The sequence below is a fragment of the Leptonychotes weddellii genome, chromosome 10 (assembly GCF_054177405.1).
Source record: "Leptonychotes weddellii isolate Sample4059 chromosome 10, ASM5417740v2, whole genome shotgun sequence".
NCBI classification, from domain to species: Eukaryota; Metazoa; Chordata; class Mammalia; order Carnivora; family Phocidae; genus Leptonychotes; species Leptonychotes weddellii.
In genome coordinates this window covers 51170373-51193087 of record NC_138378.1, presented here as the reverse complement: position 1 = coordinate 51193087, position 22715 = coordinate 51170373, and the positions used below count along the sequence as shown (strand labels likewise).

The window sequence follows — 22715 nt, the reverse complement described above, 5'->3', positions numbered from 1 at the left end:
GGCCTGGTGGTGGGTATTGAGGAGGGCACGTTCTGCATGGAGCACTGGGTGCTGTGCACGAACAATGAATCATGGAACACTTTATCTAGAACTAATGATGTAATGTATGGGGATTAACATAAGAATAAAAAAAAATAAAAAAGTGGGCATGTTTTAATTTCTAATCTAAGGATATATGGTTACCAAAAAAATTTATTTATTCATTTTTTTTTTTACTACTACTAACTACTTAATCTGTGAAATACAGCTCAGGAAAAAAATGCTGTCATAAAACCTGTTGGTATAAAGATAAGCAGTTTATTTAATATCTAATTAAACATGGTCACCGGAGAAATCACATCTTATGAAACTTTATCAGAAAAAGATTAATCCATTTCAGGCTTAACCCAAATGTCATAAGAGAACTCATGAATTTAGATAGGAATCCACTTATTATCCAAAGACATTTTCATATTGAGTAAGAAGAGCCTATATTACTGGTTATATTTATACTTCAATCAAATTCATATACTTTGTAGCTATCATTGATTTCAGGGACAATTATCAAACTAGAATAATATAATAGGGAGCCCTGTCCTCTTTGTCAAAAATTTCTATAATATTCTAAAAATACTTTATGAGTTTATAGACCCCATTCATTCAGAAATTCAAAAAATTATATGGATTGTGTCATTTTAATTCAAAAACAACTATCTAACAAAAAACTACTGAACAACCTATTATATGTAGGACTCAGGCACTGGGGAAATGAGGATGGAGAAAAGGATTCCTTCTTTTGAAAGGCTCACAAAAATCATGAGACAAACCCTTAAATAACCACTGACATAAAGTAATATCTACTACAGGGCAGAGGCTGCTTTTTTCCCCTAATATCTATTCATGCCTTTGCCCATAATACAAAAAAAAAAAAAAAATCATCTGGACACATGGTGACCCAGCATAAAGTCTGATGCATTTCTCAGCCTTCTTTGAAGCTAAGACAGCCAGGTGACTACTTGGGGTCAATGCGATGTGAGGGAAAATAGTCTGTGCTCCTTCCAGGTTGAAACTTTAAAGAACAGGATATGCCCTCCCCCTTCCCCTTCCTCTTCCTGAGGGCTCAAAAGGAACCTGGGCCATCCTGGATCAGGTGGACAAGTGCAGCACTCTTATAGATGGTAGAGCTATAGAATAAAAGGAGCCTGAGTCCATGATAGGATGTCACAGACCAGAATCACCATTCCAGCTTAGATTTATAATATAAGAAAAATAAGCTTTTGTCTTGTTTTTAAGTTGCTGTTTTTGGAATCCATCTCATGAAGCAGCACCATGTTCATGCTTCTTTTTCTGAGAATTTTGGTACTAGAAAATGTCTATGAAAGGGAAGAACCAAAATTTTATAGTAAAAGCGAAGAAAAGCTTCATTTCTAACTTTCTCATGAAAACCCTGAATTAGAACAATAAACTAATCTTACAATAATAAAATAGAAGTGAGAAGTAAAATTGTATAAATTCTTAGAAGAGAATGACTTAAGTATTGGCGGGGCCACAATTTTTTGTTAACAAAATTGTATAATCATGTGATAGAGCTAATGAAAACAAAATCGACATAGTGAAAAACAAAATAGGTATCAAAAACTGATCACTGACATGTAGGAAAGGCTTAGGAAAATAGTAGTAAATACATGTGAAAAAAATACAGATCAAAGCAATTAGAATGGAACTAATAGATAAAGACAAAGATGATTCAACACAAGAGTAATTCCTTTAAGAGGCAAATCAAAAAAAGTGTGTACAAACAATGTGTGTAAACACTTAATACAAAAAAACTCCCTGAACAGGAAGAATGTACTAATCTGGAAAGATTGAAAGAGCAATCCATGTTTCAGGAAATGCTCAATACTGAGACATATTTTGATTAAGCTGCAGAAGTTTAAAGAAATAATTCTTTAGGCATTCAAGCAGACAGAGCAAACCATTTTCAAGAAGTAACAGGATGGGCATATTTGAAGAACATATATGGAAGCTCAAGAGTCTTCAAATTTGGTGAAACTAAAGAAATATAAAAAGAGAGAGGTGAAGAAAGAGAGACAATGTTGTCCGGAATGAAATTCATCTTATGTTTGTGCAATTTTTTTCTGGATGGTGGGATTTGAGTTGATTTTTAAATTTCATTTTTCTTCATTATTTAGATAATTTGAATGAGCATGTAACGTGTTAACAAAAACAATGAGTAAGTAAGCAGATACCTATCAAGAATACGATGGAAAGGGGCGCCTAAGTGGCTCAGATGGTTAAGCGTCTGCCTTCGGCTCAGGTCATGATCCCGGGGTCCTGGGATCGAGCCCCGCATCGGGCTCCCTGCTTGGCAGGGAACCTGCTTCTCCCTCTCTCTCTACTGTTCCCTCTCGCTCTATCAAATAAATAAATAAAATCTTTAAAAAAAAATAAAAATAAAAAAAAGAATACGATGGAAAGCAAATATGCCAATACATTAACAACAATCAATTCTGGTCGGTGACTTTCTAATTTCCAAATATCATTTTTTATAAGAGGAACCGGACCTGAAGGAGGAATCTGGCAGGCAAACTAGGAAAGAATAATACTCCAGGCATAAGCAAAGCCAGGAACTTTTGAAAGAAAAATGGTATACACAGAAAAGAGCAAGAGGTCTGATAAGTAGATAGGGATGAAGCCTGGGTCAGATTATATGCTATGCTTGAATTTCATTCTAGTCTTTACTTCTGTTACTGATCTACCTAACATCATTCAAACCAGTTACAATATATTTGTCTCCATTTTTCAGGTGGAAAAACTCAAAGTCCTGACCTCTGGAACAAGATAATTAAGTACTAGACCTAACAGAACCCTCTTCGAGGTGATGGCGCAAACACAGATGAGAAGCAGAGCCTGTGCTCGAGGAGCTTCCAATATATTTGTGACACCAGACAGGCACACAAAACAGCATATAATAATATATGGTAATATAACACACATGGACCCTATAGGAATTTAGAAGAAAGGAAACTCTTTGATGATTGGAGTAGACTGTGGCAGTGGCATTACTTATGCCAGGGTCTTGAAGAAAGGCTGGAGCATTTTGATTTAAGATTTCCAGTCTCTAAGAAATTACATTGTAGGATCCCTACCCACAGCGACGTCACAATTCCATAAAGATGGAGTATTTATCTTTTTTTCATACTGAATTATAAAGAAAAGACAGACTGAGTCATCGCTTATGCTGGAATACGACTGTGGGGAAAAATAAACAAGTAAGTAAAGGCTTACCTTATATTAAAATAAATTCCAGATGGCTAACTTTTCATCTAGTTCCTTTATGGTTTTACACATTAGATTTAACTCTTTAATATATCTATGGAAATAGCCTTTTTAACCATAATTACAAAGGAAGAGATCAAAAGGAAGAAAGATACAAAATTTAATTTCTACATTATAAACAAAGGTTAATCAAGAAACTGGGAGAACTGCTTATAATACATTTAGAAAAGGTTCATTTTCTTAATTTTAAAAACTCATAACTCAGTAAGAAAGAATACAAACACTTCAACAGAAAAATGGGTAAAGAACATGAAAAGAAAATCACAAAAGATTATACATGATAACCTTTGTTCATTTTGGAATTATAAATTAGATGTCTAAGAATTTCTCCTTGGAAAATATGATATCTACACAAATTTACTTATATGGCTATTCATTGCAGAATAATATACAATAGTGGGCGCCTGGGTGGCTCAGTTGGTTAAGTGACTGCCTTCGGCTCAGGTCGTGATCCCGGAGTCCTGGGATCGAGTCCCACATCGGGCTCCCGGCTCAGCGGGGAGCCTGCTTCTCCCTCTGACCCTCTCCCCTCTCGTGCTGTTTCTCTCTCTCTCTCAAATAAATAAATAAGTAAAATCTTTAAAAAATAATAATAATAATAATTTACAATAGTGAAAAGAAATTGAAAACAGCTTAAATGCCTGACAAAAGGATTATGTAATAAATTATGGTATCTGCATAGGATAAAACCATTGAAATTCTCAACTAAATGAGATGCAAAGACCATATACTGAATTTTGCCAAAGACTGTTCAGTGACATGGCAAAGTGGTTATGGCATGCAAGGAGAATAATTGGGAAAATAACCATATATGATAGCTTCATCCCGATTCAATAAAGAAGGTCTAAGTATAGAAAAAAAAACAGAAGAATCTATATCAAAATGTTAATTGTGACCATTTCCAGACTGCAGGATTACATGGTTTTTTTTCTCCTTTATGTTCTTAATGTTACCCAAATTTTTATAATGAAGATATATTACTCTCAAAATCTTTGCTGCCCTTTGCAGCAAAATTTCTAGAAAGAGTTGTCTCTATGTAACATCTTTAATTCCTTCTCTTGATTTTCTCTTAAACTCAGACTTTGGCCCCCAAAACACTCTTTGAAGTAACTGATGATTTCCATGTTACTAAATCCATCATCGGCAGAATTAAAACTGCTAATTCCCTTCTCTTCTTGATATCCTCTCTCATGTCTCCTAGATACTGCACTGATTTCTTCCAACCTACTGATCCCTTCTTCTCTGTCTCCTTTGCCGGCACCTTCTCTTCTCACTAATCCCTTGATGTAGGAATGCATAAGGGCTCAGCCCTCTTCTTTAGCCACACTCACTCCCTGAGTGACCACATCCAACCTCAAGGCATTATCACATGTATGCTCACCACTTCCAAATCTGTATCTTCCAGCCCAGATACATATTTCCTTCTCTACTGAATTCCACGCTTGTGGCTCCAACGTGTGTGTGTACTGATCATGTCCACTTGGATGTCTAATAGACACCTCAAACTCAATAAGCTCAAGCGAATTCCTGCTCTTCTCTTCAAAGACCTGCTTTTTTCCCATCTCAGCTGAAAGCAGCTTCTACCTTACAGTTACTCAAGTCAAAAATTTGTCCTCAATTCCTCTCCATCTGTCACCCAACCAGTCAATTCTTACCTGACTCTCCTCCAAAATATATCCAGATCCAACCTTCTCATTACCTTTGCTACCACCTAACTCCTATAACTGCTATCATCTCTGCCCCAGATTAGGGAAATAATCTGCCAAGTGATCTCCTGCTTCCACCTCTATCCCATTACGGTTTATTCTCAACATTGACAGCCAGACCGATCCTTGTAATACCTAAGTCAGACCGTGACACTCTGTGCTCAGAACTCCTTAAGGGTTCCCCATTCTCACCCACAGTAACACCACGATCCTTGCTGTGGCCTAAAGGCCTTACATGATGTGGGCTCCTCTCCTGCCTCCGTCCTTCTCGTGCATTCTGTGCCAGCACACTGTTCTGTTGGTATTACAGGGTGAGGAGGTGTGTTCCCACCTGGGCCTTTGCCTGAGCTATCCACTCTACTCCCACTAACTCCTTTCTCCAGATACCTTCCTGTTAACCTTGCCTCACCTTCTTCTTGCTCAAATCTCACTTTCTTAATGAGGATTACTTTACCCTTTTTTAAAAATACTTTATTTATTTATTTACTTACTTATTTGAGAGAGAGAGAGCATGCACATGCAGGGTGAGAGGCAGAGGGAGAAGCAGGCTCTCTGCTGAGCAGGGAGCCTGACGTGGAGCTCAATCCCAGGACACCGGGATCAGGATCTGAGCCGAAGGCAGACGCTTAACGACTGAGCTACCCAGGTGCCCCTTAACTACCCTTTTTAATAGTGCAACCTACTCCCTATCCTCCAAACCCTTCACTCCTTTACAGGTGTGAACCCAGCCACTTTTACTCTTTTCCATAATACTTACCACAAATTATAAAAGGGTAAAAATCAAAATGGTAATGGAGTAATCGAGATAGGCTATACTGAGGCAAGGAAGGCTCCTCTGAGAACTCGTGTTTAAATCACTATGACGCCATGGGAAAAGGATGGGGTGACCCTGAGGGAGGGACTGTCCGGAGGACCAAACCTATGGGAATTAATAACAAAACACAAACACAAATGAAAGAGCCAGCAATGTGAAATCCCAGTGGGCACACCGGCAGCTAAGAAGTGCAAGTGACTAGAAGGTTGATTTGTAGGTCAACGTAAGGAAGGGTGAGAGCTGCCCAGATGGGAAGGCTACCCCAGGAGGTAGAAAGTTCCCTCTTACCTGTGGGGGCTGAACACAGACAGGAAGAGCCTCAATAGGGATGTCACAGAGAGGAGTCAAATATCCCACAGGAGGTCTGGAGGAGACCTTCCATCACCCATGCTCTCTCTGTGAGGTTTTCAAAACATCTAAGAATTGGAGGGGAGGGGAAAGAGAGCGGCTGATCCATATTTGTTCCCAGGGCTTATGTAGATCCAAAACTGAATGTACACATTTTTCTATTTTCTACTGTTTAGTCTTCTGTCACACAGATAAGGAGTCCAACATATACTGTGTATTAAAGGCATGCCACTGGCTATGTGGACCCAAATGCTATGTAACCAGCAATATTTCTGAAGGATATGTCTCCAAGACAACAAATAAACAGAGCTCTGGATAAATATGCGGATTATGTTTGCATAAGTTATGAAATAATGCATTACCATGAATAAGTGAAATAGGAATCATGACAGAAACAAGATCCATGAAGCACAAAATGAAATGTAGAGAGAAAGAGCCATGCTGGGAATCAGTACCCATTGCCATCAAGGAGTACCTCTATGAGCTCCATGTATGCCAGGCTATTTTAAATCCATTAAAACTTAATTCACATGGCAGAAAGTTTGAAACTGTGGTCTCCCCTGCACTGTCCCCTGTGCCCCTCACCACCCTCCTCATTCCATTCTTTTGCTACAGCTCACATCATAGTGGTCAGAGAACAGAAGCATCTGCCTGCCGCACATACACAGAGCACCGTACACACTGCCCCCAGGCCAGGGCTCTTACTCACACCAACCAAACAAAGGAGAACAAGGCAAAAGAGGCAGAGCACATAACATCCCTGGCAGAGCCCCGGCCTGCTTTGGCTTTTGTTTCTGAGGCCAGCATATAGCTCCATGGTTTATTTTACATGGGCTGTGTTTACATACATCAGTAAATATGGTTCCTATTTCTCTTTGTAACAGCAGCTATAAATTACATGTTGGCAGTGTTTGGCTTTTCTCTTCCCATAAAAGGTTTGGCAGGAATTACTGATGCCCCAAGGAGAGGAGGTCAGTTGTTGGAGGAGAGTGACTTCCTTCACCCATAGCCTTAAATTAATTAACTAATTCAACAAATACCTATTGAGCACAAACTATGTGCCAGGCACAGTTAGGGAAGCTTCAGTAAACAAAGCAGTAAAAGAACAGAACAAAATCCTTGCTTTTACGACATTCATATTCTAGTGAAATTCATCACCTCACCTCAGTTTCCAGATTCTGAGCTCTCAAACTGTCCAGGGCTGAGCACATTAGAAGGTAAATGTGAAGTAAACAGAGCTACTATCAATAATCATACTAAGAATCATAAGTTCTTATTGTGGATTTTTAAGTGCCTACTATGTGCCAGGCACACAATTCTAAGCACTGTACAACTATTAACTTATTAAGTAGTCATAAAAAATGCTATCAAATGCTATCAGGTACTGTTATAGTGAATTGTGTCCCTCACAATTTTAAATTTTAGATAGAGATAGGGTCTTTACGTAGGTAATCAAGTTAACAACGAGGTCATTATGGTGGGCCCTCATCCAATATGACTGATGTCCTTACAAAAAAAGGGGAAATTTAAACAGACACACGGGTAGAGGGAAAACAACGTAAAGACGCAGGGAGAAGGCAGCCATCTTCCAGCCAGGGAAGGAGCGCTAGGACAGATTCTCCCTCACAGCCCTCAGAAGGAACCAACCCTACCAACACCTTAATTTCAGGGCTCTGGCCTCCAGAACTGTGAGACAATTTCTGTTGTGCTAAGCCACGCAGTTTGTGGTACTTCGCCACGGCAGCCCGGGCCCACTAATAAAGGTACAATCATGATTCCGTGTCAGAGATAAAGCCGCTGAGACACAGGGTCATCTGGCGAGCCAACGGACTCGAGAGTCGAAGTCAGACAATCTAGCTCCAGAAGCCATACTCCTCATTCTGTTCTAAAATCAGGCCAATTACTGCAGAGATGGGTCCCAGGCAGTATCACTTCTGAAAATGTCTGTTGATCCTAAAGCCTGCCCTTTGGCCAAAACAGAAAACTGCTCCGTCCAGGGGTAGCCGCAGGCTGCTCGTCACGTGTGCAGCTACAGAATGGAATGTGTGACTAGCAGCAGGGAAACTGCACTCTCCTCTACTATAAAGGCATTCCTAACGCCGGTTAATCGTGTGGGTAAGTGATTCTCCTGCTCGGCCCAATTAAACACCATTTAATACTGTGTGGCTTCAAAGAGATCTGTTTCAATGAGTCATTCTCAATACTTACTACCTGAAAATTTTAACACTTTTCCTCAGCCCATATCTTGTTGACTTTATATTTCCTTTAACTGGAAATGAAGCTCAAGTGTGATATGTTCTACTACAGGTAATAATAGCTCAGGAAAGCCAAATACACAGAAAGAGAGAGGAAATCCGATCCCAGGCTTGGCAATAAAATCTCAGGAGGGGGCTAAGCATTAAATAAGAGAGAATCACGTCACTTAGGCTTTGCTATATTAATCCAGGATAATCTCAGTCTTCAAGATTTCCATTATTTCCAACAAATAAACACAAAAGAACTTTCAGAATTTCATTTTTCTTTTTCTTCCCACCTCCTCTCTCTGCCTCTCTCTCTCTAGTTCACACGCACGCACATAACCACTTCCAATAATATCCTCACTTCCGTATCTTGTTTGCTTTTGTCGTTTCAGAGGTATTTCTAGTAAAGGTAACACAGCCAATGTTTCCTGAATGCTTACCATATTATCACTGTGCTAAGCACATGACGTTCTTCAACTCATCGATCAACTCCTCTCTCCAGTAACTCTGCCACGTAGATACTATCATTTTCTCCACACATAAGAAAACTGAGGCCCAGAGAAGTTAAACTACTTGCTCCCCGCCACATGGCTAATGAGTGGCAGAGCCAGGATTTGAACCTACACCTGGCAGACCCATCATCATTCCACCGTGCATCCCTGTGTATCTGAGAGGGTGCACAGGATTTCCAACCAAGAACAGATGAGATACAGAACAAGAGGCTTTTGTCACTGGACTGTCCAGTGATGGTTTTTCCAATGTGGGAGAGGTTCTTGGATCACATACCATCTCTTCAAGTGACTCCAAACACAGAGGGCTTAGGCTCTTGATTAGCCCCAGGTTTGAAGTCAACACACATAAGGTTGCAGTTTGAGGGCAAACAGCCCCGTAATCTGTCCAGATGCTTTCCGGGAGAGGAAACTTTATGAGAACTGAGAAAATATACAGGGAATGTAAAGTGGGGCTTTCTAATGGCCTCCCTCCGGGTCTCGCTCTCAACACCTCCATCCCTGGGAGTAGTTTCCTACCTCATGGCTAGAAAATGTGGTTTTATAATATGAACCTAAAGGAGCCCAGAGAGGAAAGGGGATGGAAAAGGACACCGGCACCTTAACACAAGACACATTTTAATAAAGGGTTACAGAAATGGAAGATATTTTTAAGTGGCTAAGTGCTTTACCTTTAGGGCCGCACTAGCTGAACATAAAAGTGCCAAAAAATATGGAAACATTTCCACTTGCCAGCCTTCATTATGACCTTCAGAGTGACCCATCTATAAGATGGAAAACAAGTGCTTTCATCCAGTATCTGAGATCAAAGTTGTGGGTCTTTACTCTTCTAAGTCTAAGGGGTACAAGCTGCCCGCATCCTCTCTAAGAGAACGCACGGCGTGCGTGACAGGGAGAGGAGGAAGCATGGAGCATAACCATCTGTGCTGTTACTAAGCCCTGCTGTCCCACAGGACGTGGCCTCGGTCTGCAGTGGGTGAAGGAGGACGGAGGTGATGATGATGGGGAGGATGAAACCACAACAGACAGAGAAACCGAGTCGCCAGCCCGGCCACACACCCTCATTTCATCAATGAGCAATCAGATAGCATACTTCCATTTGAAAACATTATACATCTCAAATGTAATTAAGAAATTTAGACTGGCATGAATATGTAATGTACACATTGCTCTGCAGATGCCTTTCCCGTCCGACAGGCTGGTGCCGACTTTAATTTGGAAGAAATCCATTTTCATACAAAGGTAACCAAGAGTGACAGGAAATAGGAAGCCTAAATCATTTATCTTCTGTGAACTTAGAAAAAAAATCAGTTAATTGCTTTTCTAGGAAGCTATTTTGTGGAATCATGGTGCTTTATCTTTCTGCTCTTATTCATGGTATAAATGGTGATTTTAAAATGCCCGTCATGAATATGCTGATTAATCAATACACCTTAAACTATTTAATTACTTATTTTAACAAATGAAATTCTGATCAACCAAAAATGGTCTCTCTGTTCTTGTGGATGAACCACTGTGTATCAACCACTAGGAAAACTCCTCATATACATACGGTCTATTAATTTATATTCAAATTCAGGTGTCTCTTTCCTTATCACTGACTCAGCTAAGAGCAGCAGGCCCTGCTTTCCTTCCATCCTTCCCTGGCTTTTCAGATCTGTTCTATTCTCAGCCATCAGAGCCCTTCTGCAAGGGCGGCCTTAAATCATTGCTGCTCATTAAATTAATAACAGAAACTAAAATGTGTATGTTTTGGAGTGCCACTGAAGCTGAAACTTGCCAAACAAACTAACTTCATGGCCCGTGAGGCCCATATTCCCATATTTTATCTCAACAGCACTGCATATTAGGCCTGTTTTATAGGATTGTCCCATTTCTGCCTTCCTGTATCACCTAGCATATACATATGTATTTTTAAATTCTACCAAGTTTGAGGCCAATATAAAGCACTCTTTTCAAATCTAAAATTATCATTTTAATAACAATTTCTTATTATTCCATGAGCCAAAGATAGATACAGCATGAAGCTAATGATGCATAAGCTCCAGGGCCTCTTAAGCGAAGATTCCTCCAAGGCCCCAGGAGGGGCCCTAGCAATGAGTTAATACTTGTTTTTGCAAAAATTTCAAGTATAAGGTAATTTTCTACTCCTTTTTTACTGAAGAAAACCCCAAAGACGGTATACATTTTAGGTCCCACAAAACTTGTATCTGCCCCACTAGGTTAATAGTCCCCAGTGTCTGGATCTTGAATTACATGTTAAGGGCAAAACATTTATTTTGTGTGTGTATGCGAAACAAAAAATGATTTGCTTCGACTGGAAATAAGATTTAGTGTGCCCTACCCTAGAATGTTCTAGAATGCATCTGCAGTCATTTCTTATGTCCCTGTCTCTTCTCTCACCTAACACTAGTCACACTTCCAAGTGACGCTCCAGGGAAGGCTCACTTAATGAGGGATGGCATCAAGAATAAAAAAGTCAGCTATAACAACAAAAATATGTTTTTCATTAAACACAAAACTGAGCTGGGGAAAACCAGCCAAGAGACAGGTGTATCAGTTAAAGAAACCCCTTCAGGTCTTTAACTTCCACATCAAATTGCCCTGAATTTTTCCACACTAATTACCTATTATTGAAGACTAAAGAATTATAACAAATAATTCACCATGGCAGCAGATAGAGTGCAGATGTTGTAAGAAAAAGAATGAAGAACTTATGAAGTATAAAATCAGGCAAAAGAGATTCACAAATTCTCAATTTTTTAAAACAGCACAAGATTTTTCTACTATAAGGATTATGAAGGTGAGGAAATTTTCTAGAACTAGAAGGCCAATTTTAAATTTAGTTTGGACTGTACGCGAGAGAAATTGCAAATTAAAAGCTAAGTGCTGGAGTTTAATTTATTCAATTCATGTAAATTTCTTGCAGGCAGAGATCACAACTTAGATTTTTTTTTTTTAATTTCTCCTATTGCATTATACCTAGTCATTGATTTGATTTCTTATGAGGACTGTACCTACACAATCCTATTCAGCTATATTTGCCTCTCCATTGTCTTTACGTCATTTTTACCTAACACTTCCTTTTAGCCCCCAAATCCTTCACACAGGCCTAAGTCTCACTCTATAGCTAACGTCCTGGGAAACTACAGTCAAGTCATGAAAAAGTTCCCTTTCGGTCACAGCCTCTGTAAATTTCCCTAAAAAACGCATTCCCTAAATTATTGGAAATTAATGTCAGTACTATCAAGAGGACATTTTCATCTAGGTACTATCTGTGTAAAAAAAATAGGCATTAATATTTCTTAATTATTTGCCATGTTTGTTTTATTCTCTCCAAAAAATAAAAGCAAATGTTTCCTCAAAAAGCAAAATCTGATTAGCTGATAAAATTCTATGCTACGATTGTGCATTTTATAGGGATGCCCCATAAACACTGAGTGATATACTTGCAAAAGGTATTTTTGAATCTCTTGGAGTACTGTAAAACAAACAAGCAAACAAAAAAACTCTTTGAGTCTGAAGGATAGGAAATGTAACTTATAGATACTACCCTGCTGCTAATTGGGAAAGAGTCAATCTCTTATTATAATAGACTGGAGCGCAACACACAAGTGCTGCACAATTCAATTACCATATTTTCCATAATACACAGTTTTTTGCTAAAATAAGGACTATATTATCTCCCCTACAGAAAAAAACCCAAAAAAACAAATCCACCAATTAAAACTTTGTTCTGTGAACAACACTTCTTACCTCTTTTCTATCAATGCATGATTGGCCTCTTTAAAGTATTCAGTATAAAATGTTAGGAAGGGAGCAAGCGGACAGGCTCAATGTCATTACATGGGGGCAATGAAACACTTCCTGTATAAAAGCTCTAATTTTTCTTGGTATGACTTTCTATCTCAGGCATTTCCCTCTTTCTGTGATTACTGAACCGTAGTACAATGTGTCATTCCCAATCTGGGGTCTTGGAAGGGCGTCCTGAAAGTGTCCACATTATTAATGACATACCCAAAAGCCTAATGAAAACTGTACAGTTATCTGCATAAGGCTGTACTGGCTATCAAAAATGGGCTTTTAACCAGGGCTTTATCAGCTCATTGGGTTACAAAGTAAATAAATAAATTACTACCTAATAAATTTGAAGTTTCTCTGGCACATAAAAATCATTTTAACAAGGAATCAATTGGGATTAAAATTATAATGGATTCCTGGCAGTTATAGTCACCTCTGTTCAAGGATAAGCCATGTTTTATTTGCCAGGTCATTTGATGATGATAACACAAATCAAAGGGCTTGATAAATTCAGTTTTATAAGGTGATATTCATATGTGTTTCCTACAAACTTTCCAAAACATAAATGCTTGCAGAAGTTATATGCTGCTTCTATTAATTCCTAAGAATACTTTATGGAATCCATCATAAACGAATAATCAAAAGGAGTTACTGGTGTACATGTCACTTAATTTCCTCATTAGAACCTGTGTAAACATCTCGGAATTAAAAAAAATATATCTTCTCTAAGGGCACTGTGTTGATCTCCCAATTGGTGCACGGTGCTTTCTGAGGTGAGAGCTCAGCTCAGAAATGATTAAGTTCAGCCTTGTCAGACTCCCAACAAGAAACATCAAATCATTTTGTGTTTTATTTGGTCATTAAATCAAATTAAGATACAAAGAATATGCTAGCCACAGTGTTATTCCATCTTTAAAACCGAATATGTCAAAAAGGAAGACGAAACTGAATAGTTCCTAAGTCCAATGCTCTAGAATTCACATTTTATGTTAGTTAGTATATCACATCACAGCAAAACAAAAAAATGTGCATGCATACTTTTTCGTGTGTTCTTGACAAGTGTCATCAATTTGGAATATAGGATGAAATGTGTTTCTCTAAAACAAGACTTCATTTTCTATCCAGATTTACTGTTCAAGTAGACTAGACTCTTTGCTACCTCTGTGATTATGTGATTTGCCTTTTTGAGTTCTCATATTCCACACACCTAGTCTACACATTTTGTAATGCAATAAATAAATACTTCAGATTAAATTCAAGACGCAAACCAGAAGAATCTGAACTAAAAGATTTCACTCTCTTCATATAACCTAAGATCATTTAGTCCTTACTTGATTAACATCAATTAACCTGGATTTTAAGTATTATAATATGGATGGGACATCTGATACATTTGAATATTCACCATATTCAATATTGAGTCATTTAATAATTACTTTAAAAATCATTATGAAGTTTCCTTTACGTTTTGGAACATTTCAAAACTGGCAAAAATGTTGAACTTCTGAACTCTTTTACATAAAAATTAACCTCTTTATATATGGCCCTTACAATACTTTTATTTCTAATATATACTATCCATGTCGACACTGACTCATTCATAAAAAAAAATCCCTTGAACTATATTGAAGGAAACATTCCTTCCCGAATGAACATGGACACATAACTGCATATGTTGGAACTTAAAAAAAATGATGATAATCAATTTGAGATTTTAAGAAATTATTATTTATGTGTACATCCTCCTTTAGCGATTGCTACAAATCCTACCACACAAAGTTGTTCACACGCTGAAAATAAAGAAACATGGGCACTGAATTTATAACTGTCAAGTCATCACTGAGATCAACTCAGATGCATGTAGGTGGCATTGAGAAAAGACTCACCTCTTGTTTGGGGATGCTGAACTTGGAAAGCTTGGCCTTGGCTCTGGCGGACTCTGGCTTGGTGGCCGGGACTCCCCTGTATGACGTGCAGTGCACACTGGTTTCTGTGGATGACTTAAGCTTTGGAGACTCATCAGGAGCCTGATCTTGGCCGTCCATCGGCCGCACGTATGCAGTTGGTTTCTGCTGGACCAGGCTGGGTTTTGAAGCCAGGGATGGAGGAAAGTTCTGAACACAGTGTCCGCTGCCGCTGTGCTTGGCTGCCATAGCAGGTGGCCTTTCCTGGGTCTGAAGACCCACCTCTACATTGCACACTTGTTTGGCTCGTGGCTGCTGTCTGCCAACACCATCTCCAAGCAAGGTCCTGAGAGAGCCTTGGTGTGCTGAGTTGGAAGAAGAAGAAGAAGAAGAAGAAGAAGAGGAAGAAGAAGAGGAAGATGAGGATGAGGGGCTCGACACAGACTGGTTAGGTTTTTTATTATGGTTCTTTGGGTTAGCAGATCTGTTCAAATCAAGCAACCTGTGTCCGTGCTTACTTGCTCTCTGTTGGCCATCCGATGGCGGGTGCCCAGCCTTCTGCCAGCCCATGGTGCCCCTCTTACTCTGCTGTGCGGGGACAGCGGCTGGTGTGGAAGAAGCAGTGCTACAGACAGACGAGGGCTGGGTCTGGGCTCTTGAATCTGCAACAAAATGTTCATCGATCTTGTTCACAGGAGCCTGAGGAACCCCAGGTTTGGGAACGCCAACGAGATGACTCTGATTAGACCTATCAGTTAAAAAGTCTTTCATTTCATCGTAATTGCCTAAAGTATTCTGGATCCGGTTGGAGAGCTCATCCCCCTTGTTCGTCTGGAGAAAAGAAAAACACAACAAGCACCCTGTCATTAGAGAGAAGAGAAACACAGGAGACAACGGAGAGGTGCCGTGCTGGCTCACAGAGTCAGGGTTGTCACATTCAGAATGAGAGCTGGGAGATGAAATCAGAATCGTCATCTCTGAAGTCCATCCACCCTGCATCACGCCAGGACCAGGAAGCCGTTAAGAGCCTCAGACTACATCAAAAGGGAATCTATCCTTGGTGGGGTGATGCAGCTACGGAAATCAGAAAATATACCACCGTAGCTTCGCAAAACCGTCGGGATTAAGGCTTTCCAGGATTGGGGTTTCTTTTCTTTTATATAGTCCCTCTGGAAGCTTTTCTTAAAAATTTAAATTTGGCTCAAATTGTTCTGCTGCCAATTTCTAAATATATAGTGATTCTTGTCAGAAACCCAGAGTGACAGGCAGAAGAAGTCAGCATACAGCTTAAAATGAACACGGGGCTCAATGTGCAAGGAGACACCAGCCTAAACTACCCATGGTTCCGTGCAGGCCTCAGATATTAGTGAAATCTCAGAAGGTCTTTCATTTTGGAAGACAGCTTGTATCTCTGGCCGTTGGTGTAAATGAGAAACAATCCAGCAGTTTTTTTCTCATTACCCTATCAGGTAGCCTGACCGCAGTATGACCCATGTGTGGCAAATAGGTTACCCAACCTCTTTTTATTTCCGAATAGCTTAGGAAAAAAAAAAAAAACATTACAAGTGGCATTGACTTTGAAAATCAATGCAGAAATGAAGTCTACACTATGGAAAAAAATCACAGCAAGCAGCTCTCATTATGAAGCAAAAGTTATATTTTACTGAGGGAACAGGCAGTCAAGTCGTGTGAACTGGACACCAAGATTTGTGGGAGAAGACCTCATTCTGAGTGGCTGAGCTGTCTTCCTGGGCTGAACAGGCAGAAAAGCAGCTGAAGTTTGGCTGGTTAACTCTTCCAGGAGAGACTGTCATCACAGGGGGAGAGGTACAAGTCAGGGAGAAGACGAACAACTGAAAACCATCTACCTTGTAGGGTTCACTGAAGAGGGAGTAACTCGAATTAAATGTGCCATCATCCTGCTGAGTTTCCTGATTTCTTCTTTCTCGCTCTTTCCTCCGTAACACATTTCTATCTGGTTCATAGACACTGCGTCAGAAGAAAGAGAAGAGAACAACCACATAGGAAAAAGTTAAAGGCTAAAGCCCAGTGGAACATTCACCTGAGTGCAGAAGTCTGGTTCATGGACGAATGGCCGTGATAAGGAGAAGAAGGATCAGATTAGAGCCAGTCTAATCAAGCAGTAGGAGCTTGGGTGTCTGATAATTACATTCTTCAGGAGGAAAAAAAAAATCCTTAGGGCAAGTTCCAACCAGTACTAGACCTCTCTGCCTGATATGTAAGACAGGAAATATCTAAGCAACTTTGACAGGAGAAGACTGAAAGTAATCTTAAGGCAGACGGTAATTATAGCGATGTGTAAATAGAAATTATGAGCCTATTTCCCCTTATGACATAGCCTCTGAGTGTTATATGGGAATGCTCCTGTTCTTGTCTTTCTTTCTTTTTTTTTTTTTCTTTTGCATGGCTGTTTCTGTACTGATTCTTTCATTAACTAGCTCCCTAAAGAGCTGTAAAAACTCCATGCTGCAGTGGTTTTCACAGTTATGAGCCTTCTTCTGATCTCTGTTAATCAGTCAAGTCGTCAAACTACTACTGAATCAATTCTTCCTTCTGATATATTTGACACTATCACTCCTCCTAACTATGAAAAATGTGCCAGGAGGAAGGGGTGCAGGAAACGCAGGGAGAGAGTGGAAATTGAATTACGGTGTGTCATCAAGGATCTCAGCCTTTTTGTTAAAGAAAATTAATATCTATTCTCCCAAAATACAATTATGAAGTGACCAGACACCAGATAACTGGGAGGACTAAGGGAGAAATAATGCTCCTTCCCCCTCATAAGGAGAAAATAAAGGGGCTAATTCAACTACTAATAAGGAAGTGACCCATTAACTGAAGGAAGGAAATACACTTGTTTTTTCAAGCTCAGTATATAAAGAAGTCTGGCCTCGGTGGAGAACTGGCAGGTCCCTCAGAATGAGCATTGTCTTCATTTCCTAGCAGAAGCATTTGGTTTAAGTGACCTTGTTTTGCTTCGAGCTCCCACCGAGGCTAATACACAGGTGCCTGAGGGGGGAGCCAGGACAGCTGCCTACTGACTCTGGTTCTCCCATAACCAGCGACATGATGATGGAGAAGCCACACAATCTCTCTGCACCCAGTGTCTTCATTATAAAACAGGGATGTTTCATGGCGTTGTAAGGTTTGAACATGAAGGTAATCTACAAAATGGCTTTGGAATAGCTTTAGGTGCCCAAACTCCAATGTACCGCTTTTAAATGTTAATAATGAAAGGAGCTGTGGGTTCACAGAAATGTATGAAAAGAGCGAGATTCTGTTTTGTCCTGTTTTGTTTTAGCTAAATTGCTATCCTGAGTATAAGAGAGAACATCGTGCCATGTAGCTGTAGAGGGCACAAATAAAATGATCATAAAATAAATACTGCTTATCCTTCGAGCTCTGCCCGGGGGGACAGAATATACTTTAAATTTGCTAAGGGGCAATGCTAAGTACGCTTCCAGCAAGGCTGTGAGAACACCTAAGGCACTTCATTTACATTTAAGATTAGGGAATGTTAAAATACCCAGAACATGTCACCTATTAGCATTTTAATTCATCTTTAGTACATTACCCAAAGTTATTAGATTGGGGAATCCAACCAATGACCTTCACATAAACGGAGGCTACAGCCACAGCCCTACCAGCTGAGAGGCTCACAGCTCCGACTTCGCCATCACTAAGAACTCTCTGGGCACTACGGTGATAGTGACTGGCAGAAGGGAGGCATAAGATGAAAATGACACTCTTATTCACAGAACCAGGCTTCCAGTTCAAAGAAGAGGCTATGATTGTCCTGCCCTGCTTGTGGACATTTGCAATATGAAACCCCAGCTCTCATGAACATTCCATGGATTTCAAATGGGGACTGCTCTGACAACACACGACTCATGCTGTGGATGGGCATGAAGTGAGCTTTAACAAAGAAGTAAATTCGAGTTTTACTATGAACCTGCTCACTTTGGGACCAATACCAGCATCCACAGTAAGAAAAATAAGCTTGCATTGCATGCACTGCACTTCTTCCCCTCTCCGGCACGTACGGACATCTGGGAAGCACCTACTGTGCAGAACTCCATGCACAGAGACTTCCACAAACATGCTCGCTGCCCTCAGGCAGATCAAACCAACACACACACAAGACTGGTGTGATGCATGAAGTGGCCTTATGTGACATGGAGCAGGCAGGTGGTCATTTAGGATGATTTCAGGGCTTCTGAGAGGCCCCCATGCCCAAAATAATACCTCCTGCATCGGCTGGCTGATGATTGAAATTCCACAACTAGAGAGTCATTCCTCTGGTTTAAGATGTCTTCACCCCTGTAAGAAACGTAGACACCACAAGAAGGGGAAACACTTTAACCTGATCAGCCCTTGGTATCTGAACGTGCATGAGCTTGTCAGCATTTCTGCCAAAGGCCAAGGGGAAAGGGCACAGGACATCAGGGTCCAAACAGGAGGTGTAACACAAAAGGGAGGGACAATACAGAGTATAGCAATGAAAACAAATTTATAAACTCTACCTGCTTTGCCCCATGGGTTAGATGTTTAGCATTAGGCTAAAAGCCATAATCAATTAGGCAGCTATCAGACTTGCTACATTTTCAGGGTCAGGGAGTAAGAATCACTTCAAAATATGGGGAAGCTGGAGGGGAGAGGCAAGCTGCTCCTCTTTAACTAAACCTGCCTCATTCCCCAATCCATTTAAAGATAACCATAAGCACTCCAAGACACACACCCCTGCTGCTAAAGTTCTCTAACAAGGCTCTGCCTGCACACCCAGCCTATGCCTTCTCATACTAAGAAGGACTGAACGCCCTCAGGACCACCCACACATCATCTGCTAATAGAAATGCGCTGGCCATCTTTTACGGGACGGCCACGATGCTTGTGCTGCAGTGCCCTCCATGCCACCAGATGAAACCAGAAAGACCAAAAATGACAATCATCCCCACCTTCTCCAGAAGAGAGCAAAGGAAACCCAAAGAGAGAGCCAATACTTCTTCAATGCCTTCCCTTTGGTTTCTCTTCTCCTTCCTTGGAAGGCAGCTCTGTTGCCTTCACTGAGCATTCAATTCTCCCTAATGGTGACCCACCTGACTCCTTCTCCTTCACTAGAACCACAACCCCTACCTGTCATGTCAGGCCTTGGAAACTAAAATGTTATCGGCTTAAAGCAAATGTCATTGTAGAGAAAGTCTGGACTTGCCACCCGCCATCTTTCTCTAAGCGTCTGAACTCTTATCTTTTCTACCAACACTAAATGTTTTAACTCATAAAGACAATATCTTCCCGACAGTGAGTCCACCATTCCACTAATTACCAGTGAAATCTGTGCAGGTACTTACAATTCCGGAGAGTGCCTTTCTCTTGATCTCTCACCATTAAACTCAGTCCTCTTCCCTCCTCTGCCATTCAAGCAATGTAAAGACCATGCCATTTGCTTTAGAAGCAAAGGAACCTTTCCCCTGACATGCTGGAAGTCATGTCAGCTTCCCTGGGGATGGTTGACTAAAGTTGTAGAGAATTCTGATTCCTGGCATGCCAATATATACATTAGACTCAGTAAGAGCCTCATGTTATGAGCTGTGTTATTTTTTTGTTGTTGTTACTAACAGATGGTAAAATCTCTATCATCTGTAAAGTTATTCCTTATTTCCATGAAAATTATAAGAATCACACTCCTCAAATGTATGTCACCAAATGTATTTATTTATTTTGTATGAAAGTGGAGGCAGCCAACTGCTACAGTATTATTTATTATTTATTGCAGATGCATAACATTCCCAGGAAATGAACCTTTTTAATCAACTCCCTTTAAAAGACTTATTTATTTTTAGAATAAAAAAAAAAAAACAGCCAATGAAAAATGTAGTAAAAACATTTCTGATCATTTCCCTTTATTTGTTTTTAATCTATAAAATGAGGTAACTGTAGGGTTTAGGCCAAAGCCAATTATGCTGATTAGGTAGAATAGAATTCCAAACATGAAATTATCACCATTTCCAAAATCAATGTATTCTTGATCATATGGTAACAGTATGAAACCAAATAATAGTAATACCTTTGAGTCTGATGGCTTCTCCCTTCTACTGAGCTCAAAATACTTCACACATAGGTCCCTAAATTATCCTTACAATGTCCCTTGGAGAAAGACAAGGATGGTGGATATCACTACGGGGCTAACTTTTTTAAAGATCAAGGAACTTAGGATAAGAGTTCGATCATCAAAACAGTGTCATAAAGAAGCCATCATGTAGAAGGGACAGCAATGTCAATCCATGGAAGGGGAGCGACCCAGGAGCGAAAGGTGGGCACACTTCCTAAATCCTGATGTCTACAAGCCTGCACTATCAATAAACAGTGAATGTGAGCCTCATAAAAGCAAGACAGGACAAATGAGACATAGGGAAGCTACTTTGCATTCAGAGAGAACTAAAAGGAAAAGTCTGGAATAAAGGCTGGGTTGTTAAAATTGTTTACAGTCCCCCAAAAAACAAAAGACAAAAATCAATTTCTTTCCACAGTCCACAAGATAAAAGGATATACTTGTAATACAGAAGAGTGGCCTAGAGCACAGATGAGTGAATTTAAAAATTATAGACTCTTAAGTAATAAGCCAGCCAGGGCTGCTGGTATCAGCATTTTCATCAAATCCTACCCATCCCTCAGCCTGCTCTTTTCTGCCCATGCAGCCCTACTGGGGGACAGGTGCTGGAGCTGGTGGGGCCACCTGCTCAGCGGAGCCTGGGTTGGACCCGGAAGGCCCGGCTGGCCAGGAGGGGCTGCTTTCTGCCCTCCAGCCCATCCACATGCAGCCTGTTTACATTTGAACATTCGCTGCAAACAAACCGCATTTCCCATGGAGGAAGCTTTCAGCCAAAGGTATATATAGCTAATTGCACCCCTTGACTAGAATCGTCAAAGTGTTTTCTTCTTTAAAACACACACACACACACATACACACACACACTCTCTCTCTCTCTCTCTCTGTCCTACCTACCGGCATATCTCCAGAGTTGAGGTCTGGAAAACAAGTAAATTCAAGGAAAAGAGAGAGAACCACCTCTCACCGATCTTTTGAAGACAGTTACCATGTTCTCCATGGTTAAAAACTACTCTCCTCTTCATATAGCAGAAATACAATTCACTTCCGTGCAAAAGCATTTCCTGAAAGCCATGGTGTGAGATACAGGGGAGACAATGAGAGCTGAGACTGGCCTTTCCTGCTGCTGAGCAGCTATGGTTCAGGAGACAGGAGAAGAGGGAAGGGGCCCATTCTAAAAGAGCATGTTGACAGCAAGTGGTTGGGGCATTGCAGAAGGGAGTGCAGGGAATCCAGAGCGCTTCCTGCAGAAGACTGCCTTTGAGCTGGGTCTTGAGGAAAGGGCAGGTGGAGGACAGCGAAGGGAAGAAGAGCTTAAAAGTCCAAGATACACAAATTACTATTAAGTGGCCTTCGACAGTATTTGGAGGAGGTGACCTTTGCCCTCCCCACACCAGCCCAGTTCTTTAACCCGCTGGAATTCCACATTTCAAGTTTCATTTGCTTGGTTTGCTCCACCGCTACCCTGTCATTGCTTCCTTACCCTAAATAAGGTTATCTGACCCCTTCCTGGAGCAGGTTGGGTTTGGAGTAAATAAATGAAGGGTGGACGCAGGGAAGAATAAAAGACACCCTGTCCCTTCCTTTACAGTTTGCATCAGGACGGGCCTTGAACACCTTGACCACAGAGAAGACAATCTTCTGACACTCAGAGTCCTTGGACAAAATGCTAACCTGCCCCTGGAGTATGCACTGGCAGCCACAGGGGCAAACAGGAAGGAGAAAAGGCACTAAGTAGAGAGAAGAATGTTTCATAGAAACTCTCCTGTTCTTTGGAGCAGAAACACCAACAACTGTGTATAATTAAAGAAACTTAATCAAACACTGCAAAATTATAACAATTGCTTTAAACTTAATGAGTCAAACTAATTATCATCTCTTGTTATTTATAAAGCAAATGATAAAAGATCAGTAATCCCTTCTTCAGTCAGAGAAAAGCAAGACTGTT

At 40.4% G+C, this 22715-nt stretch overlaps 1 protein-coding gene across 3 annotated transcripts in view; it reads right to left on the bottom strand.

The window, feature by feature from the left end:
• The window catches only part of AFF3 (ALF transcription elongation factor 3), a 564644-nt gene that overhangs the window by 419120 nt on the left and 122809 nt on the right, over positions 1-22715 (bottom strand). For 2 of the 3 annotated variants that reach the window (XM_081831995.1, XM_081831997.1), the window contains 2 exons: positions 16509-16629; positions 14623-15471 (listed from right to left, as the gene is read on the bottom strand). In XM_081831995.1, coding sequence (XP_081688121.1) covers positions 14623-15471; positions 16509-16629 — 970 coding nt within the window. Of the gene's footprint in view, positions 1-14622; positions 15472-16508; positions 16630-18906; positions 18982-22715 lie in introns of all 3 variants that reach the window. The other variant, XM_081831996.1, reaches the window with a different exon arrangement.